The sequence below is a fragment of the Diaporthe citri genome, assembly GCF_014595645.1.
Source record: "Diaporthe citri strain NFHF-8-4 chromosome Unknown scaffold_2, whole genome shotgun sequence".
Taxonomy (NCBI): domain Eukaryota; kingdom Fungi; phylum Ascomycota; class Sordariomycetes; order Diaporthales; family Diaporthaceae; genus Diaporthe; species Diaporthe citri.
In genome coordinates this window covers 2,745,708-2,773,326 of record NW_025064847.1, presented here as the reverse complement: position 1 = coordinate 2,773,326, position 27,619 = coordinate 2,745,708, and the positions used below count along the sequence as shown (strand labels likewise).

Sequence of the window (27,619 nt, the reverse complement as noted above, 5' to 3'; positions counted from 1 at the left end):
CCGTCGGCTTAGGCATTTACTGGGCCGAACGCCGCGGTATTCGGTCGTGAAGCACGGACCGAGCGGCTTATTGCAGGCCCGCTACAAAACATGTTCAACATACCCTCCTCTCGGGCTTCTTGTTGCCTCCGACACTTGATAAAGCTTGCAAATCAAAATTCGACGGCGGCGATAGAAATCGCTGGCCGATTCCTAGATTGAGGTGTGGCGAATGACACAACATTACTTAATCTTAAATTCGACTGACATATTTTCGTTGACATCCCGGCACAGCCGAAGAGGGCGTTAGCTGATCACGAGGGTTCAAGGTGCTTTCCATATCAGGCGTGATTGATGTCAGGGGGTGCTTCCACTTGTCAGAAGCCGCCAACGCACTGGGACGACCCGGGATCATTGAACACGTCGACTCACCTAGGGCTAGTCTCCCCTTTGGTAGTGTACGGATGCTCGGGGTCGAACAAAGAAAGGCCGAATCCTATCCTCTCCCAAAACAATGTAGCAAACAAAGGGGATGGGATTTGAGAATGGTGTATTTTCGACCATTCCAATTACGAGAAACATCCGTAATGCTTCCAATCACAGTTTCTGTAAATTGTCGGGCGAACTCATGAGGTCGACCAGCTAGTAAGTCCCTATCCTAACACTGAACCGATCTGATCGCCCTGACATGTCTTCCTAACTCTTCATGGGTACCCTATGACCGTATGTGCCTGACTGTGTTTCCTCTGCACCAGCACTTGGCTTTGTTCAACCAGGGGCAAGGCCTGGAGTTCTCAACAGGCAGGTATGGTGTCAACAAGCCAAGAACGTAAGCTTCTGATTCGGCTCGGCTTGGGTTGGATTACTAGGTCGGCGCTGACCACTGCCTCAGACCCTTTGAATGCCGACATATCGCGTCGCCGCTCCGTCAGACTGCCCACCCGGCACTGAAACAGTTCGCTGACGGCTGCCCTATCATGGTGTGCTGCCTTGTTCACGAAACCAGCAAGGCATGCTGACAACCGACACATAACAGCAATTCTAGCAGCGCAGGGTGAAATGGCTCCACACTGGTGGTCTCTTTGAAATTCCCCCTTCATATGTTACGAGACATTATCGGTAGATGGCCTCGGGTAGAGCCATACGCATATGAAAATTTATTGGCTGCAGTGAGATCTGAAGATGTATCACTCCAAGGCTGAATCCCTCCTGGCTCAACGCACCGAAACAATAGCCATCTCATAGCAACATCTCAACATGGTGGGTTGTGTTCCATCCGGTCAGGGACGTCCCAAAGGCTCCCGTTCAGAAAATATTAATACAAGACTTCATGTCTTTCCCTGACCGACCATTCTGCGGACTTGCGGGCCAAAACTGCACTGTGGCGCTGGCTATGCGCCCCGTGGTTGCCCAAATCGTCAAAAACTAGGACTGGCGTGACTTTGCCAGTTTAGACTGCGCAGTTGCAGTTGGGCCGCCCTTGACCCTGTCACCTGCCACCTTCTTCTCGCCCTCGGTGATGTCATGCAGAGTCTGCGCATTGATGGGCTCGCCGGCATGCTTCTGGGCCTGGGCCGTGGGGCCGCCCTTGGCAGGAGCGCTCTGGCCGGTGAGATCCTTCTCAGCCGCGTTGATCTCCGAGATGGTCTGGCCGTCAAGCTTTCCGCTGTGCATCTGGGGTGCGTCCTTCGCCTGCGGATTCTGTAAGCCACACGAAGGAGCAAGGAGTCCCATGCCAAGGGCTCGGCAGGCACACGGCTTACCTCATTGCGAGCCTGGGCTGCCTGGGACTGCGCCGCAGCAGCAGGGCCACCGGCCACGGGAGCGCCGTTGTGGGTGATGGATTCCTCTCCCTTGGCTATGTCGCTCACAACAGAACCGCCGGAGAGCTTCTCGTGAACGTGGCTTTGGGCTTGGGCAGTAGGGCCACCCTTGACGGGGTCGGCCTGGCCGGTGAGTTTGTTCTCCTTCTGGGTGATCTCGGAGATCATGTCCGACTCGACAGTGCGTTTGGCCATCTTGGACGGTGGTGATGTGTGAAACGAGGACTTGTGGCTGTGGGTTGGGTTGCTCTGGTAGTTACTTTGGCGTGAAAGACGTGTGGAAATGGTGCCTGAGGTTGTCTCTGTCGCCGGAATTGCTCTGGAAAGAAGTCTGCCAGTGGTGCTTGGGAGGAGAAATCGAGCGGCCGACATTTTGAATTGTTATTTTGACTCTCAGACTGTTTGTTTGTGCCTGCCTGATGCTTCAGAAAACACGTATGTACCTGCCCTGTAGACACGGTGCAACAGGTGCATCAGGCTCGTACCTGCAATTAATATTGTCTACTGCAGTGTCTCTGGTCCGTGGTTGACAGCTTGATGACGTCGGGGGGAAGAATTGGGCAGTCGGTGACTTCACCAGTCCCACAGCAGCCTACAAACGGCGAGTAGGCGGCGATCGCTGCTGCAAAAGCAACAGCACTAACGAAGCTTGGCCAGTCTGTAGTGACGCCATGTTTGTGAGTCTTTGCAGACATCGAAAACATCAGGACGAAATGCTCCGACTGACCGACTGCCCCTGCTTCCCACGGCAACCATGCCCAACTGTGGTAGTTGCCCGCATTTTCAGGTAGACTGATGAGAATCCCTGGAAGCAGATCATTCATGTGTAATTGTTTCCTTTCTTTTGATGACGCGCTTCGATGCTGGAAAGATCTACTGTGGGTTGGATCTATGTCTCTGCCGAAGAGCGGCCATGCACACGGCCGGTGGACTATGTGACTGGATGGTTGTGATCACGAAGTCGACGGCCTTCCAAGATGTGATACCGTTGTCTCCATGTTGTGCCAGACTTCCAGGCTCTCAGGCAGTCAAGCAATTCCCAGCAAGAAGCAAGGTTGGTATTGCAAAGGACAGAAGTGCCCCCTAGCTCAAGAACTCCAGAACTTTGTCACCTACGACCACCGGTGCCTCAATGCAGTGCCAATGGCCAACGCCACTCAAGACCTCGAGACGCTTACTTGAGCCCTCTGTCCCAAATTCCTCAAACATCTTCTTGCTCGCTTCCAGAGGCGCCGACTTGTCCTCCTCACCAGCCAGCAACAACACCGGGCACTCGACCTTCTCGTACCTTGGCCTCGTGGCATTCGCGATGACCCTGCAATTCGACAGGTATCCGGCCTTATCCTGACCCAACAGCAATTCTCTGATGAACGCTGCAACCAGGGGGCCCGCATTTGCTCCCGTAGCAGCTGTGGGAATCGTGTTTGCCATAGCCTCCACTATTCCCACCATTAGTCAGTGATCATATACATATCACAGCTGGGACTTCAAGGACAACTTACTGCCTTCCCTCTCAACGGTCTCGATGCGTTTCTCAAAGACCTTGGAGACCCCCTCCGACGGAGAGACAGGGCCGATTAGAACTATGGCCTGAATCCGATCCCTGTGCTCCGCGGCGAGGTGGGTGACCACCATCCCGCCCATTGAGTGTCCTGCCACAATGACCTTGCCCTTGACGGACAACGCGTCGATGAGGCCCAGCACATCGGCGGCGAGGGAGTTGACAGATTGTTCGATCTGAGTGTATTGCGAGCGCCCTGCGCCAGTAGTGTCAAAGGTGATCACCCGGAAGCCAGCCTGAGTGAGCTGCGGCACGATAGGCGTGTAGAAGTTTTGGGAGCTGCCAAGGCCGTGGTGGCAGACGATGGTCCCCTTCGTCGCATCGGATGCGGCCGGGTAGTCTGTGTAGTGCAGACGCTTGTAGGAAACGTTGAGGAAAGGCATTATAGCGGTACTTGATGGCGAGGGGGCCTTTTCGAGGGCTACGGCAGACAGTCAAGTTTTGGAAGGTGAAGAAATCAAGACGAACGCTCACGGTGAAAAGAAGTGATGTTGCGGACGTCGACGATGTCGGCTAAAGCACCGGCGGATTTCAGGTGGAGCTGTTCTGAAGTACCGGATCGGATGCGGGACGGAGGCTGCCCCAGCCATTTCCCACCACGGCTTTGACCCGCCGGCTCTGCTACATTGCACCAACTCCAACATGATATCAAACATAATGAAAAATGAAGACTATGATTTGGGTGTTTCAATTAATGCATGTGTTGTCAAACTCTTCATCATTGCACCTTTTTTTTTGTGTTTTTTTTTTTTTTTTTTTTTTTCTTTTTGCGATCAGTTTGATGGTACTTGACCGCCGAATGGAGAACCACGTGGAACAAGGGCAACAGTTGCAATATCCAATAAAAATGATCAAGTAAATTTGTATTGATCTTCGCAAAAACAAGTCTCTGGAGCTGTCAGTAATCCAGCTAAGTCCAGTACCCGATTTCATGGTTGAATCTTTCGGGAGGAAAGTCCAAGACAGATGCAGATAACCTCCAGCTGTCAGAAGTTCTCCGTTCTTGCCCGCCAGTGGCTGTGTAGTTCGGGGCTGAAAGCACTTAGTCGCTTGGGGGAAGGGGGTAGAAACGCCGAAGAGGAAGGGATAGGATTTCTTCTTATCACAGTCCATTCTTTCAGGGGGTGAAGAGGATTAATTTCGCGGCGGTACCTGTTTTTCAGATGCTCAAGAACTTGGCTTTCACAATCGAGCAGGTACGAGGTTCTTTTGCGGCTGTAAATTTATGTCCCAGATGCAGGTGGGTCCATCGGTACCCTGTGTTCACTGTGACTTGTATTCTCAGAATTGTTTCCTGCGTATGGTGGCACTAGAAAAGACCAGTGTCGACGTGTTCATATATTGGGGATCGACAAAATTGGTCTGGAAAGGGCGGATTGGAATTGGCGTGTTGTGGCCCGGCTATTTAAGTCTCCTCCGTGTGTGTAGGTCGCTGGTACGGATCGCATTGGCAATTAATGGATATTATCCGCATGGCATCCAAGACGAAAACATCCTAATATACGAGACCAGGCTTTTTAACAGCTCCTCTGCGGCAGTTGTTAAGACGCAGAGATGCCGGGTACAATAAATCGTCCACCCCGACGTCCTGAAGATTGGGTATGAATCTGGTTCAGACTTTCTTACATTCAGATTATCGTGCTCACGACTGGAGCATATTATCATTTACAGAACCAGAATCCGTCTGAAGGATCCAGCAATAACCAACAAGGCACAATGCACCTCAGATACGTGGCCTGGTTGGCGATTGGCGCCGCCTTGCCATCAGCTGCACTCATCCGGTTCGGGTGTTCCCAGTTGACGGTAACGAGGCTTGATCCTCTGGTCAACCCAGGAGTCAACCCATCCCCTCATCTGCATCAGATCGTCGGTGGCGTGCGTGAACCCTGCATACATACTCTCAAACACCATACCTAGGTAGCATGCTCATGTCAAGCCTAACCATGCTCGCAGAACTCATTCAATGTATCCATGGATCCAGTCACGCATGACCTTCCAAGTCTGTCCACGTGCACGAGTTGCCAGTTCGCGGAAGACCTGTCTAACTACTGGACCGCCGTGTTGTTCTTCAAGGCTCAGAACGGAACCTACAAGCGGGTGCCAATCCGCGGAAATGTCGGGTTCGAAGGCGCCAACGGAGGAATGACAGTGTACTACATGCAAGACGGGCTAGCAGACTTTGAGCAAAAGAGCAGAGTCACTGCTTTTAGGCCGGTGTGTTCCCTTTGAATTACTTCGCGAGCATGATTCCCGCCGGACTCCACCCGACCTATGTGCTAACACCAACGAACACGTAGGGTTTCCGCATGCTCGTCGGCGATCAGGGAGCTCGTACACCGGAGAAGGCAGAGCATTACCGCCAGCTGACCTACACGTGCTTGCAAGACTTATACACTCGTTATCCTGAGACCAAGAACTTCCCCTCGCAACCTTGTCCCGCTGGGATCATGGTCAATGTCCGATTCCCCACGTGAGACACCCCCTTCCTGACCGTCCTTGTGATTGACAGCCCTCTGACCGAACGTGAACTGTACACAGTTGCTGGGACGGGGAGAACTTAGACTCAGTAAATCACATGGACCATGTGTCTTATCCTGCCAACGGGACCTTTGAGGGCGGGGGCCCCTGTCCTGCCTCCCACCCAGTCAGGATCCCACAGCTCATGTTTGAAACGATCTGGGATACACGACAATTCATAATCCAAGCGATTGGCCCGCTGACGGCTCACAACCTTTCGTGTGGTCGATGGATGATGAGACGGGATATGGCAACCATGGCGATTACGTCTTTGGATGGAAGGATGACTCACTGCAAAGGACCATGGACTCGCCTTGCTATGTCAACTGTGACACCCTGACTACCCAGAGCATGTCAGCCCAAAACGACTGCACTATCAAGTCGGCAGTGGATGAGGACGTTGATGGCTGTAAGCTCTATGCTCGATGTGCTATACCTGTCTATTCGACCTCTCTGACGATCATATATAGGGCTTCCGACTCTTCCCGGAATGTGAATGGGTGTTGGTGTGTAGATGATGACGAGATGCAATGGTAGAGCTTAGATACGCACTATAATGGATTTTCCTGATAAGGAGAAAGCCCTCGCCCGTCTCGGTGTCCAATGTTGTACCCTTTCTGGCTCTCAAGTCCTCTTCTTTAATGGTAAGCTTGCAACCTATCGCCAGATGCCGTCCTCTTCGCGTTGCTGAAGGGGGTTCAGTAGGGTCAATTGACCATGTTCCTGTTGTGTCAGTCAACCCTGGACTGGAGGAAGAAATAGAGCTGTTCTGGGCAAAGCCATCAAGACTCGACGTTGATGACCCGTGCTATACAGGAGTTGTTGGGGTAGGCAGGCACTGAAATAGAAGACCTAATCTTGTATGGAATGCACCAGTTTCCACACTGGCACCTAACTTGTTGGAGCGAGCCCCAGCATACCTCTTGGCAAGCGTCGCGAGAAGTTGTAAATAATCAAATCAATCAAAATACCAATCTGGCAACCATTAGCCGACCTTATTTTCTACGAGACTGTGTGTTTGACCGGTGCAGGGACGACGTGATGTCTCATGTCCGCGATCAGGCTAGACCACCACAGTGGGTGTATGCTCCTGTCATTCATGGGATAAGTGTGTAAAGACGAGTCTGTGGCGACAATACTCATTTGGTAGCACACCAACAACACGGCGCGCCCCCATGCATGACTGACAAATAGGCAACAGTGTCATCAACATGTCCTAGTTCGATCCGGTCAGCAGCAACAGATGGCCTGCCCAACTTAGGCATCCGGGTCCTAAACTTCTGCATTCCACTCCACAAAATCAAAACCCTTTCGGTATACACCGCATGCGATGATTGTTGAGGCGTCTCGGCCCAAGTCAACAAATATCGCTCGTGACACCCATGAATAGCCATGCGAGGTGGTCCACTCTATGCCAGTGTCTCGGTGACTGTGGCTCGGTGCTCAATGAGGCGATCGTCCTCCTTTTTCCTCCTGAACACATTCCGACCCATTCTTGTGCATCTCGCCGAGTCGCCGACATATATGATCTCCTATTTCGGTTTCACCTGCCCGGCCAGCCGCGCGTTGAAACTAGACTACCCCAGCCGGAAGTATAAGTCTTACCGTGGACCTTGGTCCGAATCGGACTCATCTGATGTTACTGTGATGCAGCTCACAGGGCATCAGGTAGTAATTGGTCCGTCACAGGGTTGCAGCCCCTGAGTAAGGTCATGGATCCGCTCGTTGGGTCCGACACCAAGCATACCTCGCATGTGAGAGCCAACGCTGCAGCTCTTGCGCTGCGGCCAATGGAAACCAGCGAGTATCGCTGACAGAGAAACACGATTCAAAATTCTAGAAGTCAAGTCTCGTTGGACGAAGCATTCAATTGGGTTCGGGCTGCCCGTGACCTAGCAAAGTCATGAGCATGCAGTATTCACGTCGTCCGACCTGCGATGAAGTGGCCAGCTGCAGCAGATGTGTACTCATGGCTGTGGCCCGAGGGTTGTGGCTGTCATCCTGTGATTCTCTCGCTCTCGTGATCTGCAGAGCCGTTCATCGTCACGAGCTGCCCGTGAAAGAATAGACGACGCTTGCTCTTGCCCACCGGAAGGACACAAGCCTTCTTGGCGCACCGATCAAGGCGGATCCAGCACTGCATGCGACAGGAATTGCCGTTGTTTGTAAAACGCCGCGCCCCGGCCAACGGTGAGAATTGTCATCGGCACAAATTGTCATCCTCTTCCATCCGGAGTTTGATGCTCAGGGTCCGTACGCAGGACCACCCAGGAAACAAGGTGGGTGGGTGGGTCGCAATCATGCGCGGCTCTCTGCCCGGGACGGGCAGCGGTTTAGGCCGTCGAGACGAAACAAGCTTCGTCGCAGCGGGGCTGATCACTGACTGGCCCATGGAAATCTCCTAGGGCCATTGCGGGTGGATTTCTCCGGGAAACAAGGGGGGGGGCGCTGTCAAATATGGGGGTTTCCGCACTTTTTGTGGATATACTGTGGCAGCGCATTCCCGGCCTCCCGCCCCAGTGTGTGATTTCCTTCGTCCATGCTAAGCTCTTGATCGCCCGTCGTCAGACAATAATAGCACAAGCCATTGCCTTTTCTCTGCAATTTGCCCGCTCTGGACGCCCACTACGAGACGATCACGTGGGCCTGGCTGCTTCAGCGGCACGTAATCAGATCATCCGTGATACCACATAAGTGGTATCTTGGCATGTTTTGAAGCAGTCTCTCGTGGAGTCTCAGTTTCTAATACCATGACGAGGCTCATCACGGCCGTCGGGCTTCCTCCACAAAAGTGGCGTAGATCCCCATCCACTTCTCTTGGCTTCTTTTTTTGACATAAACTTGGCTGTTGCTTAGTTGTTCTTGGCTTCGTTTATTCTTGTTCATTCTTTCATGATTTTCATTGATTTTCTTTCTTGGCCATCTGTGATGTGCAATGTTGCAACATAGTTCAGATTCTGTTATTGTTACCTTGTAGTACGCTGAGCGTTCCGGGGTTTTCTTGTCACTCCTTTATGATCCTTGCACTTTAGATGATCTAGAAGGCTTTCTTTTTTTCTTCTTCTTTTCACCATGGGCTTCAACCCGTTCCGGTCTGTGAAGAACTTCTTCCACGACCTCAAAAATGCCCCCGAGGCCCAATACATCACCTCTGCGGCTGCACCGACTCAGTTTCCCAGCCAGGAGTCATTCAACGTGCCTGAGAAGGTGCATTACCTTGAGACCAGCGCACGTCTGAGCCGGCACTTCACGCACGAGTCACTCGAACAGATAGGGCAGAATGGCACCACGCCTCTGCCTCCCCGACCGGATAAGAAGAAGGGCAGTGCGCTCGATGCCGTCGTGAGGGCTGCAGGTTCGAGGTGGACCTTGGGCGTGGTTCTCCTACTCCTTGTGGTGTGGGGTGTATTGGGTGCCGTGTTCGGACCGACAGACACATGGCAGGTCATCCTACAGGATGTCTCTTCCATCCAGGCCTACACTTCTGCAACGCTTCTCATGCGGCAGCAGAATAACAATACCCGCGGCCTTCTGCAAAGAATCTGCGGCCTCATCTCCCGCAGCGAGTCTAATGAGCGCATGGTCCGATCCCTGACGGCCGAGCAGCGCGCGAAGCTTAGGGCTTCGACACAAAAGATCAGGTCCGAAGTCGTTGACTCCCTGCAACACAAGCAAGACATGTTCGACAAGATCTCCAACGGTGTGGCCAAGGCTACAGGATCTCTGATCGCCCTGGGCATCTACTGGGCTGGCATCATTGGCTGGGTGTTTTCGGGCCTCCCCCTGCAATTCTCCGACACTTGGCAGCTCGACGTCAACACAGCCACAGCTCTCGAAATCACCTTCACCACAGTCTTCCTGCAGAACGTCCGTAGTTCGCACGACAAGCACCTCGACAAGACTGTGCAGGGTATTGAGCGCCTCGATACTGAGATCGAGATGCAGCTGCGTCGCATGACGGGCGACATGACCCCTAACCCAACCATCGCCAGCGAGCCTGCCAAGCTGAACAGATGGGTCAAGGGTCTGGACATCTACGCATACATCATTGGAGGCTCAGTTGGTCTCGTCATCTCAGCCTTTGTCTTTGGCACCTGGATCCTGGTCGGAGACCCCATGGAGTTTGACGACAACTGGTTCCTGATCATTGGTACATACACAGGACTCATTGGTTTCATCGACGGCTTCATCCTTAAGAACGTCGACGCGCGTGAGGCCAAGCTGTCCATGAAGCATTTTGACAAGCTGGTCGCGCAAGACCGCAGGATCTTTGCGCTGATTGGTATTGAAGTGCCGGAGAGCCAGATCGTGGTCAAGGACTCACTCAACATCCGCATCAGCAAGACAGTCGGTAGATGGGTTGAGAGCACCACGGCCAGCTGGGGATCTATCCTCACTGTGTTTGCTTTGCTCATCGTGGCCTCAGCCATGCAATGGACCGAGACAGGCCAGCTGCTCTGCAACACCCCGACCATGATTGTCGAAGGGTTCCTGCTGCTGACGCTGATCCAAGCCGAGAACATTGCGGACGACAAGAAGCGTGTGACCTATGAGGACATCCTGAACCGAAGACTTGTCCTGGACAAGCACCTGGCAGGATGGGGCGGCATGAATGACTATGACTCAGACGGAATGAGCTTTGATGAGAAGGATGGCGTGGTGGTGCAGACGTTCAAGATCAATGGCGGGGACGTAGAGATGGGCGGCTCCTTCTAGAGAAGCTGACCAGAGCAGTTGAAGCTGTTCACAGCACCAGCCCTGGAGGCTATGATCGGCCGTTTCGACCTGACGTCGGGACGTATCAGGGCGGGAAATTTGGTCATACGACAATGGAAACTAATTAAGCTGGGGTAAATGGGAGTTCAGACTGAACAAATCATTTCAAAACACAAAAAGCGACTACCATGTCGTGTAAAGTCCAACATGAATGAATGCATGAGCGAGGTGCGGGTAGCGAATAAAATACAGTCAGTCATTACGGTGCAACATACTTGGTCATTTCCCTGTGAATGCTGCTTGTACGGTTTTGATTTTCATGGCTTCTACATGCCTTTGATCATCCAAATACCCGGCCGAAGACATGGAAGGAACCACCTTGTCAACGAGGGTTCGTCGGTTGCCAGTATACGTGTGCATTCAACGTTGCTTCAGACACGGAAGAGGGACAGAGAGGAAGGCACGCTGACAGGCAACAAAGATGCACCATCGCTCCTGCTCAGTTTGACTCGGTCTAATCTGCAAACAGCGCAGCAGCAAGGATATCCATTTGTCTACCATTTCATGTCCCTTCACCTGCATAGGTTTCTCATGGCTGGAAGTTCGCCTCCCTTTCGCTTAAGCTACTCACATTCACACCTGCAAAAACGTGTGCACCAACGTCCTTGACCAATTCTGAGCAATTCCATTCACCCAGCGGAATACCACCTTCTCAGAAGTTAGTGCCCAACCGACCATATAGCCAACATGCTGATTCTCCTGATTTTCGCCTTCGCCACTTCGCCTTTTCTTGCCCTGTCCAGGATCCTGCACCACCACACCGAGGCTGAAACACGACCTCTGGCCAGGCGTAATCCCTGTGACGGTCTGGACTACCCGCAAATCTCGCTGTATGAGGACTACTCTGAGCCGTTGTGCCCCGCTCCCAAGCACCTGGATGAACAGGGTGCTTGCGAGGAATCCGGAGACCCGCAACAAGATTGCGCGAGCTTCTGTCAGCTTACCACGACTTATGTCTGGGCCCGCGAGTCGCCATTCTTCAGGTCCGAATGCCACTATCCCATGCGCTGTGAGCTTCGCGAGGCAGATTCGACAAAGTGGTCTCTTGTAGGGTACATCTCTGGGACTGCGGAGTTCCAGAGGGCCCTCGATATCGGTATCACGGGCGGCATTGGGTCATCTTGGGGCATTACAAAGGGTCATAGCTGGTCCATCACGCCTCTGCCCGGTGAGTGCGGATACTTCACCTGGGTACCCGTTACGAAGCGCACCTGGTGAGTTCAGAACTCGGCAGGCCATTACGCTCGAGTTGAGTGATGCTAAGGAATATTTGCAGCGGTACAGTAACAAGTGGCCTCAAGATAGGCACGTCAGAGGAGGGATGGAAATGTCTCAACAAGACGACAACGACCCAGGACGTCTGCCATGACCAAGTCTGGTCTCTTGATGGTGGCCCTGATGGTGTTGTAAGTTTTTCTTTTAACTGCAGTACCTTTTTGTCTTTTTATGAATTTCTCACCAACACGATTCCACTACCAGGTCATATGGGTCCGTACCAACTGCTCGATTGGCGTGCCCTTGGGCTCAGAGTACCAGGATCCCGTGTACAACTCTCCGGGAGTATCGCTCTACGAAGCATCGGGTATCGGTATGTTTGACGGCTGGTCCAACAACACTTGTGTCATGACCGTGCTCAAAGCCGTGAGCGACGGTACTTGGTTTGACCTGGAGGTCAAGGCTCGCGGGTTTCTGCTGGGCGGGGTTGGAAGCGATGGTGAGATCCTTCATCGCAGAATCAACGTTTGTGGAGACATCAGCTCTTGGAGTTTCACATGGACTGATGTGGCATATCCGAATTCCACATGGGATATGGAGGCCAGCAGCACCATGTTTGTCAAGAAAGGCGTCCAAAAGGCCTGCATTGGAACAGCAATGCAGCAGGCAGGTGGCGAGATGGACGAATGCGTGTAGCCCATGAGGTCTATTTGTGACTTGGAGGAAAATTTCACTGATGGACAACTGCGGACAGCCTCAGTTTATGTTTTTCTGGCAGTTACTGTGTTATCCCAGGCGACCAGGTCCAACGAATTCGATGATTAATTGCTTGAGAGAGGGAAGAAGGTGCCCGGCTTGTGACTTATCTCACGATGCTGCTATATAAGGCACAGGAAGCATCTTCCACAGTTACAGCCTGAGAGACCCGATAGCCGTAATTACCATTACAAAGAGCCAAGGGTGATGCCCGTGTTGGTAGGTCTCTCGTATATATGATAATTATATGGGAAGCAATTATGTATTAGTATTGTTCTATCTAAGTTTTAAGAGGCTACGTGCCTTAAAGGGAATAACTAAAGTAGCCTTTTAAGTATAAGGGTTATATTTGCTAATATTTACAATTTTTCTCTTCTTTTAATAAGTATATATAATTTTTATTATAATTAATAATCTTTATTATAATTAGCCTTAAAATTATAATTTATTATATATTAAATATATATAATCTTTATTATAAAAAAGCATTATTAAAAAAGCTTAAAATTATAACTTATAAGTTTTAAAGCAAGTTTTAATAATCCTTATTATTATATTACTCTTTAAACTTATAATCTTTGCTATTATATTACCCTTTAAACTTATAATTATTATTATTATATTATTTTTTAAATATTATATTTATTATTTTTAATACTTAGCTTTTAAGATTACTTCTTTATAAAGATTATTAACTTTTATATAATAACCTTAATTTTAAATCTTTTCTTTATAAGAAAAATTAATACTTATAAAGTTAATGCTAAACCCTTTAACTTATATTTATTTTTATTATATATTTTTATAATATAAATATTATTATTTTTATTTTTACTTTTATTATTAAAATATACTTAATATTACTTTAAATTAATTTTCTTTAGCTACTTTTTATTTTTTTAAAATTAAGCATTATAAGTAACTTAATTATTTATTATCTTTTTTTTTTACTTTTTATTATTCTTTTTAATTTCCTTAATAATTATCTTTTACTTAAGTTGCTTAAGCGATAATATATATTTTTTAATAAGTTTCTTTATATATAAGCTTTATATATATTTATTAATAGTTTAATATAAAAAGTTTTAAAGCTAAATTAATATAGCAATTTAATTCTTTAATAGTTAAATCTTTTTAATTTAATATATATAAAAAATATTTAAGATTAAAACTTTTATTAAGTTATTTATTATAGAAATTATAATGATTTAATATTTAAGATAGTAATTACCTTAATGATTTTTATTATTAAAGATGCTATATAGTTTTATATTAAGAGTTTTAATACTTTTAATATAAATATATAGCTTTTTAATTATATTATTAAAAATATTTACTTATTTTAATATTAAAAGTTATTAATAATTTAAATAATAATTATTATAATAATATTATTTAAGAAAAATTTTTACTTAAGCTATAATTATAACCTTTAGCTTATTAATTTTAATAATTCCTTAAGAGTTTATTTTAATAAGCAGCTTATTTTTTTTAATGCTTAATATAAAAATAAAGTTAAAGGCAATCTTTGCAATCTTTATTAAGATTTTATTAATTTAATTTTAATTATTTTTATTATTAATAATAATTAAATTACTATTAATATTAAGTAAATAAGAGTTATTATTATTAATATCTTTATTAATATTTATTAAATAAGTAAGTAAATAAATATTATCATTATTAATATCCTTATTAATATTTATTAAATAAGTATTATTAATAATAACCTTATTATAAAAATTAATAAAATTAATAAGCTTATTTTTATCCTTATTAATTAAGGTAATTTTAGCTCTTTTTATAGCCTTAATAATAATTTTAATTTTTATTTTATTGCTTAATGAAAATATAGTTATAATATTTATTTTATTAATTAAGGTTATAATTATAATATTTATTTTATTAATTAGGGTTATAATTATAATATTTATAAGGGAATTTTAATTTTATTTAAGAATTATAATAAGGTTACTTTTAATATTAATTATATTAATAATAATTATAATAATAATTATATTAAGTATATTTTTAGCATAAAAAGTAAATATAATGTTTACTAAATAATTTTACTTATTATTATTATTTTTATAAGGTATAGTAATAAAAGTATTAAATAACTTTTATAAGTTATTATTAATATTTTTTATTATAATGAAAAGGAAAAGATTTTATAGGAATTTAATAGTTAAAATAAATATTTATAATATAAAACTTTATAATTATTATATAATAATTATTAATTTATTTTTTAATTATAAAAGAAGTTAATAAGTTATAAATAAATTTAATAAAAATTAATTTTAATATTATTATTAATAAATAGTAATAAAAAGTAATAATAATAATAAAATTAACTTTAAAATAATAATTATAAATAATATTAATAATTATAAGGTTATTTTTATATATAATAAGGTATTAAGAAGGTTTTAATTAAAATATAAAAGGTTAAAATTTATATTAAGGGTTTAAGTTTAAAAGTATAAGGTTTTATAATTAATAATAATAAAGTTAAAAGGAAAAAGTACTAGCGGTAAGTTGCTCCTTCCTTAATAAAAAGGGGTTATTTTAAGTTTCTTAATTAATTTATTTACTTATATATAAAGCTTATTATTATTAATAAGCTTTTATAATATAATATTTAAAGTTAATTTTATTATTATATTAATAGGGTTATCTTTTTTATTTATTTATCTTACTTTAATAATTTTTTTTATTTTATATAACTTTTATAATAATATAATATTAATTATAAAGTGCTTTTTTTTTATTATTTTTAGCTTTATAAGGTATTTATATAAGTTATATAAGTTTATATAAATAATTAAAGGTATATTTAATAATAAGAATTATTTTATAGCTATTTTAATTATTATAATTAAGGAAATTTTAATATTTATTTTATTTATTATATTATATATTTTGCTTATTAATATGCTTTAAATAATATATTTATACTTTATTAATAATTAATAAAGAATATTATTTATTATTATAAATTTCTTAGTTTTTTTATAAATTTTATTTATAAAAATAATAATATATTTAAATTAAAATATTAAGTCTTAATTATTTATAAATAATTTATTTATAAATATAAAAAGTTTTATTATTTTAAAATTTAAGAATATATACTTAATTCCTTATATAATATTATTTATTTATTATAATAATTATATATTTAAGCTTTTATAATTTCCTGCCTTTAGGTTTTACATTTATATAGCCATTAAAAGATTATATAAAGCTTTTAATTAATAAATTAAAGCTATATATACTTTATAAACTTTTTATTTAAGGTATTTTTAGGAAGCGTTTTTAATTATTATATTAATAAAGGCAAGTTTATTAACTTATTCCTTTTATTAAGTAATAATTAAGTTAATAATATTTATAATTATGCAAGCCTTATTATAATTTATTAAATTTTTAAGCATTAGCTTTTATTTTAATTTTCCTTATAATTTTATAGCTTTTATTTTAATTTTTTCTTTATTTTAAAATTTTAATATAAATAAAATTAATATATTATTTATTTATATATTTATTATCTTAAAGAATTATATAGGTTTTATAATTATTAAGCAAGGATTATATATAAAATAGTTTATCTTAAGCTTTTATTAATAATATTTTTAATATATATTAAATTAATAAATATTAAATTTTGCTATGCTATATAAAGATTAAATAATATAAATAATTATACTTAAAGGGTATTTATTCTTTAATTCCTTTAATAGCTTTATAAGGATTATTTTATATAATTTTAACTTTACTTAGGGATAGGTTTAAATAATATCTTAAAGTATAAGAATTATACCTTTTTCTTAAATTAATAAAAAAGTAAGTATAAGGATTATTTATTAGCTTATTCTTTAAATAATTAAGCTTTACATTAAGATTAATCCTTTTTTATTATTATTATAACCTTAAATAATAAATTAAGATTTCTTATATAGTTTTATGATTTTGCTTTTTACCTTTTATATTATGCAAAACTTAAAAAAATAATATTTACTATATTACTTTATTAATTATTTTTTAATTTAAAAGATACCTTTAATAATAAGATTATTAATTTCCATTTTATTAAACTCTTTAAATAATAAGCTTAATATTATAATTATTTTATCTTATTTTAATTTAATTGCTAAGTTATAATTTTTTTTAAAATATATAATATAATAATGTAATCTTTTATTTTTAATAATAATAATTATATAATAGGTTATATTTAAAGTTTTATAGCTAGGTTTTTTGCTTATAAAAGTTGCATTTTCTTATTATTATTTTAATAATATAATTAAATAATTATTAATTTAAATTTTATAGCTTTATTTAGCATATTTAAGGTTATATTATAGCTATTTATAATAATAACCTTATATAAACCCTTTTATCCTTTTTTCTTTTTTTATATATAAACTTTATATTATACTAAGTATTTTATATTAAAGATAAGTTTAACCTTAATATTTAATATATCTTGCACTTATTATTTAATTATAATTTTTTATAGCATTTTTATAACCTTTAAAATAGCTTTTACTTACTTTTATATTAATAATAATAATGATAACTTATATAATATTTATAAATAAGCATTAAAAACTAAAAGCATAGGGATTAATTTATTTAATTTAGCAATATTATTAATAGCTTTTATAGCTATTTATAAGATAGCATTATTATTTATATTATTATATAACTTAATATATAGGATTTTATATATTTATTTAAGGGCTTAATAATATCTTTTAACTTTCTTAATAAATTAATATGCCTTTATAGGGATTTATTTATATTTAATTTTTATTATTTATGCCTTTAAATAAAAAATTAAGAATATAAAGTTTATTTCCGCATTATATTTAATAATATTTAATAATTCTTAATATATATTAATTTAAAGCATTTATAATATTTATTATGCAGTTTTTATAAATATAAATTTTAAGAATTTCGCTCCTTAAAAAGCTATAGCTTAATTTATAATATAAAGAACTAAGCGTTTACTTAAATATATTATATTAATTAAGATTTTATAGTTAAATTTATAATTATTATATAATGTAAACTTAAAATGCTTAGGCATAAATTTATTTATTTAATAATAATAATATATCTTTTTAATTTCTGCTATTGCTTATTTATTAATATTTAAATTATTAGCTTTTTTAAGCATTTAATATAATTAATTTATTAATAGGTATTTAAAGTAATGATGGAGTTTCCTTATTTTTATTTTTAAAAGGAAATATATAATATTAATAATTTAATTTAGGAAAAACCATGGATAATTCCATTTTCTAAGTATTAATATAATAGTTACAATATTAAAAGAAACTATTTTATTTATAATGTTATTATAATATATTTAAAGCTTATTTATATTTATTAAATAAAGTAAGAATGGGGTTTATGCTTAAATAATATGGAAATTAATATAATTAATTAAGGTAGAAATTTTTATTATGCTAAGTGAATTAATGATTATTTTATTATTAAATTTAACTTTAGCTTTTTTTGCGGTAGTTATATTAATTTAATACTTTGGGTTTTTTATTATAATGTAAGAAATTGCTTATATTTAGCTATAAATATTAATAATGCTTTTATATTTAATATGATTCTTTAAAAATAAGTTTAATTATATTTATTTTTTAAGATAAATTGGCTGGCTATAATAATTATCTTTATTTAAAAGATATTATTTTTAGTAATTTAATATATATTGTGTGGATAGCTTTATTAAAGCTTATAAGGGCCATTCTTTTAATTTTATATTTTATAATTATATTGCTATTTATAATATTGAAAAGCTAATAATAAGGTAATTATATTATTGCATTATATAATAATGTTAATATAATTTACTTATAATAAGACTTAGCTTTATATTATTATAATTAATAAAAAGATATTTAAAAGGGAAGTAATAAGTAATTATTATTTTATAAGTATTTTATATACTTTTTATTATTAAAAGTTAAAAGTTAAAGTTTTTAATATATTATATATTTTTATAGCGTTAATAATATTTCCGTTATTAATAACTTTTAAAGGGTACTTATACTTTATATTAATAATAACTTAAATCTTAAAGTAAAGTATAGTAAAGATAATAAAGCATTATTTTATTAAGGTATATTATAATGTTAGTTAACTTAACTTATTATATTAATTAATAATTATATAGTTTGATATATTTTATAAGCTAAAATTAAGTTATTATGCTTATTAAAATTATTATTATATAAGCTTGCCTTATATATTAATATTTTAGCTTTTAATTTAAGAAATTATATAAGTGCTTTGCATTTTAATTAAAATATAAGTATATTATTAAGTATTATATATTTATAAAGTGTTAATGCTTTAAGTAATATAAAATTAAGTTTTTTGCTAAGTAAAGCTAATATTTTAAAAATTAAAGTTGCTATATAAAAGTTAAGATTATTACTTAAAAGTTAATGCTTTATATTAATAAAATAGTTACTTTTTATTATAATAAAAGTTAATTTTATAATTTGCTTTTATAATAAAGTTAATAGTAATATTATTAGCATAATTAATGCCTTTAGCTAATATAATAGTTTTTTATAAAAAGTTATCTCCTTAAGGATTTTAAAAATAGGCATTAAGTATATTTATTTAGCTAAAGGTTTTTAAATATTATATATTTTAATGAAAATTATATTAATATTATTTTTATAGCTTTTTTTAATCCTTAATAAGCTTATAATTATAGCATTAAGCTTTATTTTAATAATTTATTAGCATTTATAAAGGTAGAAAATTAAGACTAAGAAAGATTATAAATATAATATAATTTAAAAATATAGATTTTAAATATAATTAAATAATAAAATATAACTTATTAATAATAATTAATAAGCTTAAGAATAACTTTTAAGTTAATATTTATTTAATTTTATATTTTTATTAAGCATATAAAAATGTTTTATATATAGCTAATAAATTAATGCATAATAAGGGAAATAATTAATAGTTCGCTATAAACTACCATTATTAATACTTTAAGTAGGAAAAATGGCGATTTACGGCAAATTATATAAATTTCTTTACTTTTTTATAAAATTATAGCATAGGAACTTATACTTATAAACTTGCTAACTATAAGTTATTTATTTAATTATAATTTTTTTATAATTAAAAATATTAAAATATAATAAAAATTCTTAAAAGAAAATTTGCAATAATATATATATATTTAATATAATAGCTATTATAAAAAGCTAACTACTTATTAATTTCCTTACTTTATTATTTATTTTATAGTTAATATAATAATTAACTTAATTAAATATTATAACCTTAAAATATTAAAGCATTTAATAAATAATATAAAGATTAAAAGTTTATAATTAATTTTAATTAAAAAGCTTATTATTTTAAGTTTGCTTAATAAAATATTAATATAAGTTAGTTATTATAAAAAAAAGCAAAGCATTAATTTATAATAATTTAGCGTTAATGTTAATTAATATTACTAAGCAAGGTATATAATGTAAATAACGATATATAATAATTAATTTTTAGCAAATTAAAGAAATAAGGCAATATTAACTTAGTTTAATTTTAATATTTTAAAATAATATATTAAGTAAGTATTAATTTAAGATAATATAATTAATAAATAATAAGTTAATTAAAATTAAGATTTAATTATATATAATTAATAATTATAATTTAAATGTTATTTTAATTAGCATATTAAGGTTAAAATGCTTATTAATATAATATATAAGAAGTATTACTTTTTAGCATTATGCTTAAGTTTTATATTAAGAAATTTATCTTTTCTTTTTATAATTAAAGCTTAATAATTATATAAAAACTTTAAATTTAAATATTATATTTTATAAAGTAAAAATAATTATAATAGCTTTAATAATATTTAAGTATTATATTTAATAATTAAGTTATAAAAAAACATAAAGATAATTATAAAATATACTTTATTAATCATTATATAAATAACTTTAAAAGTATTAATTATAAATATATTAATTATAATGTTAAGGTTCTTTATAATTTTTAATAAAGAAAAAATAAAATGCTTTACTTATTATTATTTTTTCTTTTACTTAAACTAGCTTTTAATTAAGTTAGCTATTAAAATAGCTATAATGCATTGCTTATAACTATATATTTAAGTAAGGAAAAACTTAAGCTTTAAAATTTATTATAAATAAGCTTATAACTCTTATATATTATATATAATATTTATTTATTATTACTATAAAAATATTTAGCAACTTAAAGAGTTATTTATATAAAATTATTATATTATTAAGTTTAGCTATTATTATTTAAAGATTAGCTAATAATATCTTAATAAAGTATATATGCTAAGTAATATTATTAATAAGTATATTAATAATTATAATAAAGTAATTTAAGCATATAATATAAATAATATTATTTAAGTTTTTTATCTTAATAACTTAAAGTTTATTATTAATTTTATTTGCTTTTATTATTATAAAAGTAATTTTAATAAGCAATAATATTTATAAAGTATTATTTATAATTAAGTATAATTTAATTATAAAGAAATAAATAATATAAATAAAGTATTTAAAAAAGGTTATAATAATTAAAAGTATTAACTTTAGAAAAAGAAAATTATAATTATAAGGGAGAAAAATAATTAAATTATATTTAAAAGGGCAGCATTATAAAAGTAAATTAAGAATTAAATAAATAAATATATATTAAAAAGCAAAGAATTTAATAAAGTAGGTTTTAATTTAAGAGTATAAAAAATATAATAATTTAATTATTAATTTATATAAGTAAATTAAGTAATAATTATTAAAAACTTATTTTTCTTAATAATAAGTAAATATTTTTTTTAAAATTACTTAAAAGCATAAATACTTATTATATATTATAAATTTTAATTATAATAAGTTTATAATAATTAATAAAATAATAATAAATTAATTTATAAAAAAGCTAACTTAAGAGCTTAAAAGTTTATAAGTAAATATTAAGTATAGAAAAAGTATAATTTAAGTAATTACTTAAAATAAAGATTTAAGAGTTTTTATAAACCCTTATACTTTTAATTAATAGCTTTAGCTATAAGTTTTTTAAGATTTATATTAATTCTTAAGAAAAATTTATTAATTATTATTATTAATAATGCTTTTATATTATATTTATTATTAATTAAACTTACTTTATATATTTTTAATATTAAAAGTAACTTTTTATTATTATTAAGCATTAAATCTTTTTAATATTAATTAAAATATTTCTTTATTTAAGTATAATTAAGTTTTAGCCTTAAATAAAAAATAATATTAATATTAAATAAAAGAAATATAAAATTTTTCTTAAGGTTATATATTATATTTTTTATAATATTTATTTTATATTTATTAAGCAATATATAAGATTAAAAGGTTTTGCTTTTAGTTTTAAGGATAAATCTTTAAATACTTAAATAATTATTATTATAAATTAACCTTAATATAGCTTTAAGGAAAAGTATATAATACTTATATATAAATTTAAAAATATTAATAAAAAGCAAGGTATTTTAACCTTTATATTATTTTCATTAATATATTATAAGGATATACTTAAAATGCATCTTTAATAATTTTATTATTTTAATTATTAACTTATATATATTAAATAGCTAATTCTTATAAGTAATAATTATAATATTTAATAATTATATATTTTTAAAATAAATATTAATATTAATATAAAAGCTAAAAAGTAACTTTTAAAGGTTTTTAATAAATTATTTAATCTTTATAGCTTAATATTTTTTACTAGCCTTATTAAAAATAAATTTTAAGCTTAATATTTTATTATAACCCTTAGATTTTATAGCTATTATAAAAATATATTTAGCTTTATATTATTAATAAATTATAATATTTAAGTAATAGCTATTTTTAAGCACTTTTTATATAAATATAAATATAATTATATTAAAGATATCTTTAATAATATAAAAAATATTTATAGCTTGCTAAGCTTTTTTAATATTTACCTTATTTTATAATATAGCTTACTTATTAAAATTCTTAATATAAAAAGGTATAATATAATAACTTAAGCTATCCTTAAATATAAATTTAATTAATAATGTAAAATTTATAGTAAAAAAATATAAAATTTATATAATTATTTAAGGTAATTTTAAGAAATTATATTATTAATATTATATATATAAAAGTATAATAATATAATTAATAATTTTATTTTAAAACCTTAGCTAAATATTTTTAAACTTTATTTATAAAATTATTTATTATTATAAAAATAATATATATTTAAAGAATATTATTATTTTATAAATTAAGTAAAATATAAGGTATAATAATAAAAAGTATTATTTAAAATTATTATTAAACTTAATATATTTTACCTTTTTTATAATAGCTTTATTAAGTTAATTAAAATAAGTAATAGCAGTATTTTTATTAAAGCCTTGCTTTTTAATTTTTTCTTAAATCTTAATAGTAATATTATTAAGTTTTTAAAGATTTTCTTTATATTTCTTTATAAACTTTTAATTTTTTAACTTTATAACTAATAAATATTAATTATAAAGCTATATAATATTAAAATATTAAGTTAAGAATTCTTTATTTTTATTTAGGAATTTATAAAAAGGATTTAAATATATATTAATAATCTTAATTCTTAAAAGTATAAAATATAAGTTTATTATTTCTTTTTTTATTATAAATCTTATTATAATTATAATAAAAAAACTTTATAGCTATATAATATTTAAGCTATAATTTAATTTTAATTTTAAGTAATATATATTAAATGCTATATTTAAATTAAAAATATTTAATAGCTTAAATTTAAAAGATATTATAATTTAATATAATAAGGTATTATTTAAAATAATACTTTAAGGTAATAATATTATAATTATTAATATAGTTCTTATTTATTAACTTTTTAAATTTACTTTTAATAAAAAAATTTAGCCTTTTTATATATTATTTAGCAAGGTAAAAGTTATTTATATATATAGGAAGGATATTATTATAAATAAAATTTAATATAAATATATTAAGATTATTTAAAATGTTTATTAAAGTTTTAATTACAAATATTATTAATATATTATAAAAATATTTACTTAAGAAATAAAGCTTATAATATACCTTTAATTACTTAATTAAAAGTTGCTAATATGGCTTATAATACTAGCTATAATATTAAGTTTTGCTTATTTACTTATAATATTAATTATAATCTTAAGTTTTATTTATTAATATATAATATGCATTATAATAATAAGTGCTATGAATTTGCTTATAATATTAATTATAATATTAAGTTTTATTTATTTATTTATAATATTAATTATAATAATATATTTTATATAATTATAATTATGCTTAATTTTATTTTATTTATACTTATAACTATATAAATTATTATAGTTTCTTTATATTTTTAATAAAAAACCTTATTAATAATAATAAAGATATTAAGCTTATTTTTTATATTTTTATTATTAAGTAGGTTAATTAATTAGCCTTTATTTTATATATTATTAAGCTAAATTAGGGTAAATATATAAGTAATAACTTATTATTAATATACTTTCTTTTTTTTTAACCTTAATTAAATTTAATTTATATTTTAAGAAATTATAACCTTTATAAGTTAGCATTATTTATTTTTAAGTATTTTATGTTAAATGGGAATTATTAAAGCTAGCTAATCTTAAAAACCGCTTATTAAAGATAAGAAACTAAGCAGCTACTTAGCTAACCTTTAAAAGTATTCTTATAAGGTATTTATTTATAAATATAGGGAATTATAATATAAGGTAAGGGAAAATAAGTAATTATTAAGCTTTAATAAAAGCATATTAATATATAATTAAGATAGTTTTATAAAAAGCATTATTTAATATAATTTATTATTAAACTTATATTATAAAAATATAATATTAATAATAAAAATAACTTATATATATAATTAAAATAAGATATTATTAAGATTTAAAATAAAAGTAAGATTATAAAAGATAAAGTATTAATAAGTTTATTTATTATAAAGTAGGTTATTAAGATATAAGGATTATAAGTATATTAATATTATAAGTTTTAATTACTTTTCCTTCTTTTTTTTTATACTTAAGAGTTTATTTAACATTATATATAAAAAGCTAGGAAGGAAAGCTTATAAGTTATTTAATATAATTTAATTTTATAAATAAAAATACTTATAAATAACTTTTTAAAAAAGTTATAAGCTATAAATTATAGCTTTAATAATTAATTAATTTTAATATTAAAATATAAGTATTATATATATTATATAAAACCTTTAATTTAAAGCTTTTGCTTATTATAATATTAATATAAAAGTTAATATATTTATTAATAATAAATAAAATATAAAAGAAATATTTTATTATATATAGTAATTAAATTATATTATAAGTAAGCTAGCTAATTAAGCAATAAGGCTTAAAATTAATATTAAAATTATTTAGGCTTAATTTTTATTAATAATATAGCCTTAATAAAATATTAACTTAGTTTCCATTAAAAACATATTTACATTATTATAGGTATTAACATTAACTTTATTATTCTTTATTTATTATTAATATAGCAATAAAAGTAATAATTAAAATGCTTCTTTTTATTTAATAAATATGCTATAATTTATTATTTTTAATAGCTATGTAATCTTTAAAATCCTTAGCTTTTATTAAAGGTACTTATAGCCTTAATACTCCCTTTTTTAATATATTATTTTTATATAAAAAAACCTTATAAATTAATAAAAAAAAATTATAAATCCTTTTTAAATTAAAAACTAAAAAAGTATATACTTATTTATATTTAAAGGTTTTAAGTTATATAAAAGGTTAAAAATATATTAAATATAAGTAAAACTTAAAATTAAAGTTAAGTAATAACTAGCAATACTTATATTTTTATATAAAGATTTAGTTTTATAATTAAAACTTAAAATATTATTAAAATATTATATAAGTTTTTTATTATTAAAAGTAAATAAATTATTAAAAAATATAATTATTTTATATAATATAACTTTTTAAGTTATAGCTTAATTAAATTACCTTAATTAAAAAAGAAATTACTATTTATAAAAACTACTTTAGGTTTAATTTTTTTATTATTTATTTATATAAAAAGGTAATCCTTAAAGGCTTTAACTTAAAGCTAAAAAAGCAATTTACTATATATTATAATTATAAAGTTTTATTATAAAATATTAATTATATTTTAAGTATAAAATTTAGCATAAAAAGCTTATAATTGCTAATTTTTTTATAAGGATAATAATTTCTTCTTTAAATATCTTAAAGATAAAGTTATATAATTTAATTATTATATTATAAAAGTTATTAATAATATTAATTATAAAAGCCCTTTTTTAATTAATAAAGGCTTTTAATATAATTATTAATAGCTTAATCTACTCTTTATTTAATAATAATAAGCAAAACGCTTAACTATAAAACCTTAATTAAATTACTATTTCTTATATTTTTAAGCTTTTAATTATAATTAGCAATAAGATATATAAATCTTATAAGCTTATATATATAATATTAAATATAATATTAATAAAGATATTATTAAAATAAATATATATTATTTTATTATAATATTATAAGTTATTAAATGCTTATTAATATTAAGTAATTAAAGTTAAGATTTAGCTAGTAATTATAAATATATTATAAAGAGGGTTATAATTAGTACTTATCTTTAATAAAACTTAATTAATATCTTAAATACAAAGAGCCTTATATATAATAATAATTAATTAATAATAATTACCTTACTTAATAATAATATTAATAATTTAGTTAATATTAATGCTTAAGTATATATTAATAGTTATAAATTATATATAAATAAAAAAATTAAAAGGAAATTTAACTTAATTTATTATTTTAATATATAAGCTAAGTTTATAAAAAGTTGCATTTTATATTATAAATATAAAAATAAAAGTTAAGAATTATAAAAAACTTATTATAAAAGCAATTACTTAATTTATATTTAAAAAATATAAGTTATTTTAATTTTAAATATTATAATTAAGTATTATTAAGTTTAAATAAATATAAAAAAGTAAGATAAAACTTTATAATTTAAAGTTTATTTAAGCTATTAAATATAAGTTAAAAAATGTTAATAAGAATTATAATAAACTTAATATAAATTTAATTAAGGTAATAAAATATTGTTTTAAATTAAATAGGCCTTAAAAAACTAACTTAATATTTAAGTAAATTAAAAAGTTCTTAAATTATTTAAATAAAGCTTTTAACTTAAAAAGTTTAAATATTAATAAATATATAATAATTTTATAAAGTTATATAAAAATTTATATACTTTATTATAAATTAATTATTTTAAGATATATTATTTAAGTATATTTTTAGCGATTTATAATAAATTAATAAAATAAGCTATTTTTATAATAAAATTAAAATAATTTATTATAAACTATTATTTATAAGTTTAATAAATTAAGTTTTATTATTAACTTTTAACTTTTAAGGTTACTTACCTTAAGGTTAGTTATAGTAACTTTTTATTATTTATTTTATAAAGTAAGTATAATTAATTAATTATTTATTAATACTTATTAATTAACTTATTATTATTAAAATAAAAAAAACCTTAACTTTAAAATTTAAATAATCTTTCTTAAAAATATATATTTTATATATTTTTAAATTAAGCATTAAGTAAAATTCTTTATATTTATTATTAATTTTTATTTAATATTATATTTTAAATATAATATCTTTTAATAATACCCTTACTTTTAGCTTATATAATTATATTAAATATATTAAGTTTAATATAGCAAAAAGTATAATTATAATTTAAGTAGTTATAATTATTAATCTTTATAAGGTTTTAAAGATTTTCTGCTAACTTATATAATATAAAGGTATAAGAAATGC

At 30.8% G+C, this 27,619-nt stretch overlaps 5 protein-coding genes across 5 annotated transcripts; 3 read left to right on the top strand and 2 right to left on the bottom strand.

The window, feature by feature from the left end:
* Positions 1-1,404: 1,404 nt before the first annotated feature.
* On the bottom strand, positions 1,405-1,997 carry INS49_006381 (uncharacterized protein; the record flags this gene model as incomplete). The annotated part of the gene is made up of 2 exons (XM_043167153.1): positions 1,405-1,671; positions 1,743-1,997. 2 exons carry the CDS (start codon positions 1,995-1,997, stop codon positions 1,405-1,407), a joined length of 522 nt encoding a protein of 173 aa, XP_043028297.1.
* Positions 1,998-2,885: 888 nt separating this feature from the next.
* On the bottom strand, positions 2,886-3,746 carry INS49_006380 (uncharacterized protein; the record flags this gene model as incomplete). Its single annotated transcript, XM_043167152.1, has 2 exons — positions 2,886-3,241; positions 3,305-3,746. The coding sequence occupies 2 exons, from the start codon at positions 3,744-3,746 to the stop codon at positions 2,886-2,888; spliced, it is 798 nt and encodes a 265-aa protein (XP_043028296.1).
* Positions 3,747-5,079: 1,333 nt separating this feature from the next.
* Positions 5,080-5,924, top strand: INS49_006379 (uncharacterized protein; the record flags this gene model as incomplete). The annotated part of the gene is made up of 4 exons (XM_043167151.1): positions 5,080-5,238; positions 5,317-5,577; positions 5,661-5,833; positions 5,918-5,924. 4 exons carry the CDS (start codon positions 5,080-5,082, stop codon positions 5,922-5,924), a joined length of 600 nt encoding a protein of 199 aa, XP_043028295.1.
* A 3,028-nt stretch (positions 5,925-8,952) lies between these two features.
* Positions 8,953-10,596, top strand: INS49_006378 (uncharacterized protein; the record flags this gene model as incomplete). Its single annotated transcript, XM_043167150.1, has 1 exon — positions 8,953-10,596. One exon carries the CDS (start codon positions 8,953-8,955, stop codon positions 10,594-10,596), a length of 1,644 nt encoding a protein of 547 aa, XP_043028294.1.
* Positions 10,597-11,343: 747 nt separating this feature from the next.
* On the top strand, positions 11,344-12,567 carry INS49_006377 (uncharacterized protein; the record flags this gene model as incomplete). The annotated part of the gene is made up of 3 exons (XM_043167149.1): positions 11,344-11,870; positions 11,933-12,062; positions 12,136-12,567. The coding sequence occupies 3 exons, from the start codon at positions 11,344-11,346 to the stop codon at positions 12,565-12,567; spliced, it is 1,089 nt and encodes a 362-aa protein (XP_043028293.1).
* Positions 12,568-27,619: the final 15,052 nt, after the last annotated feature.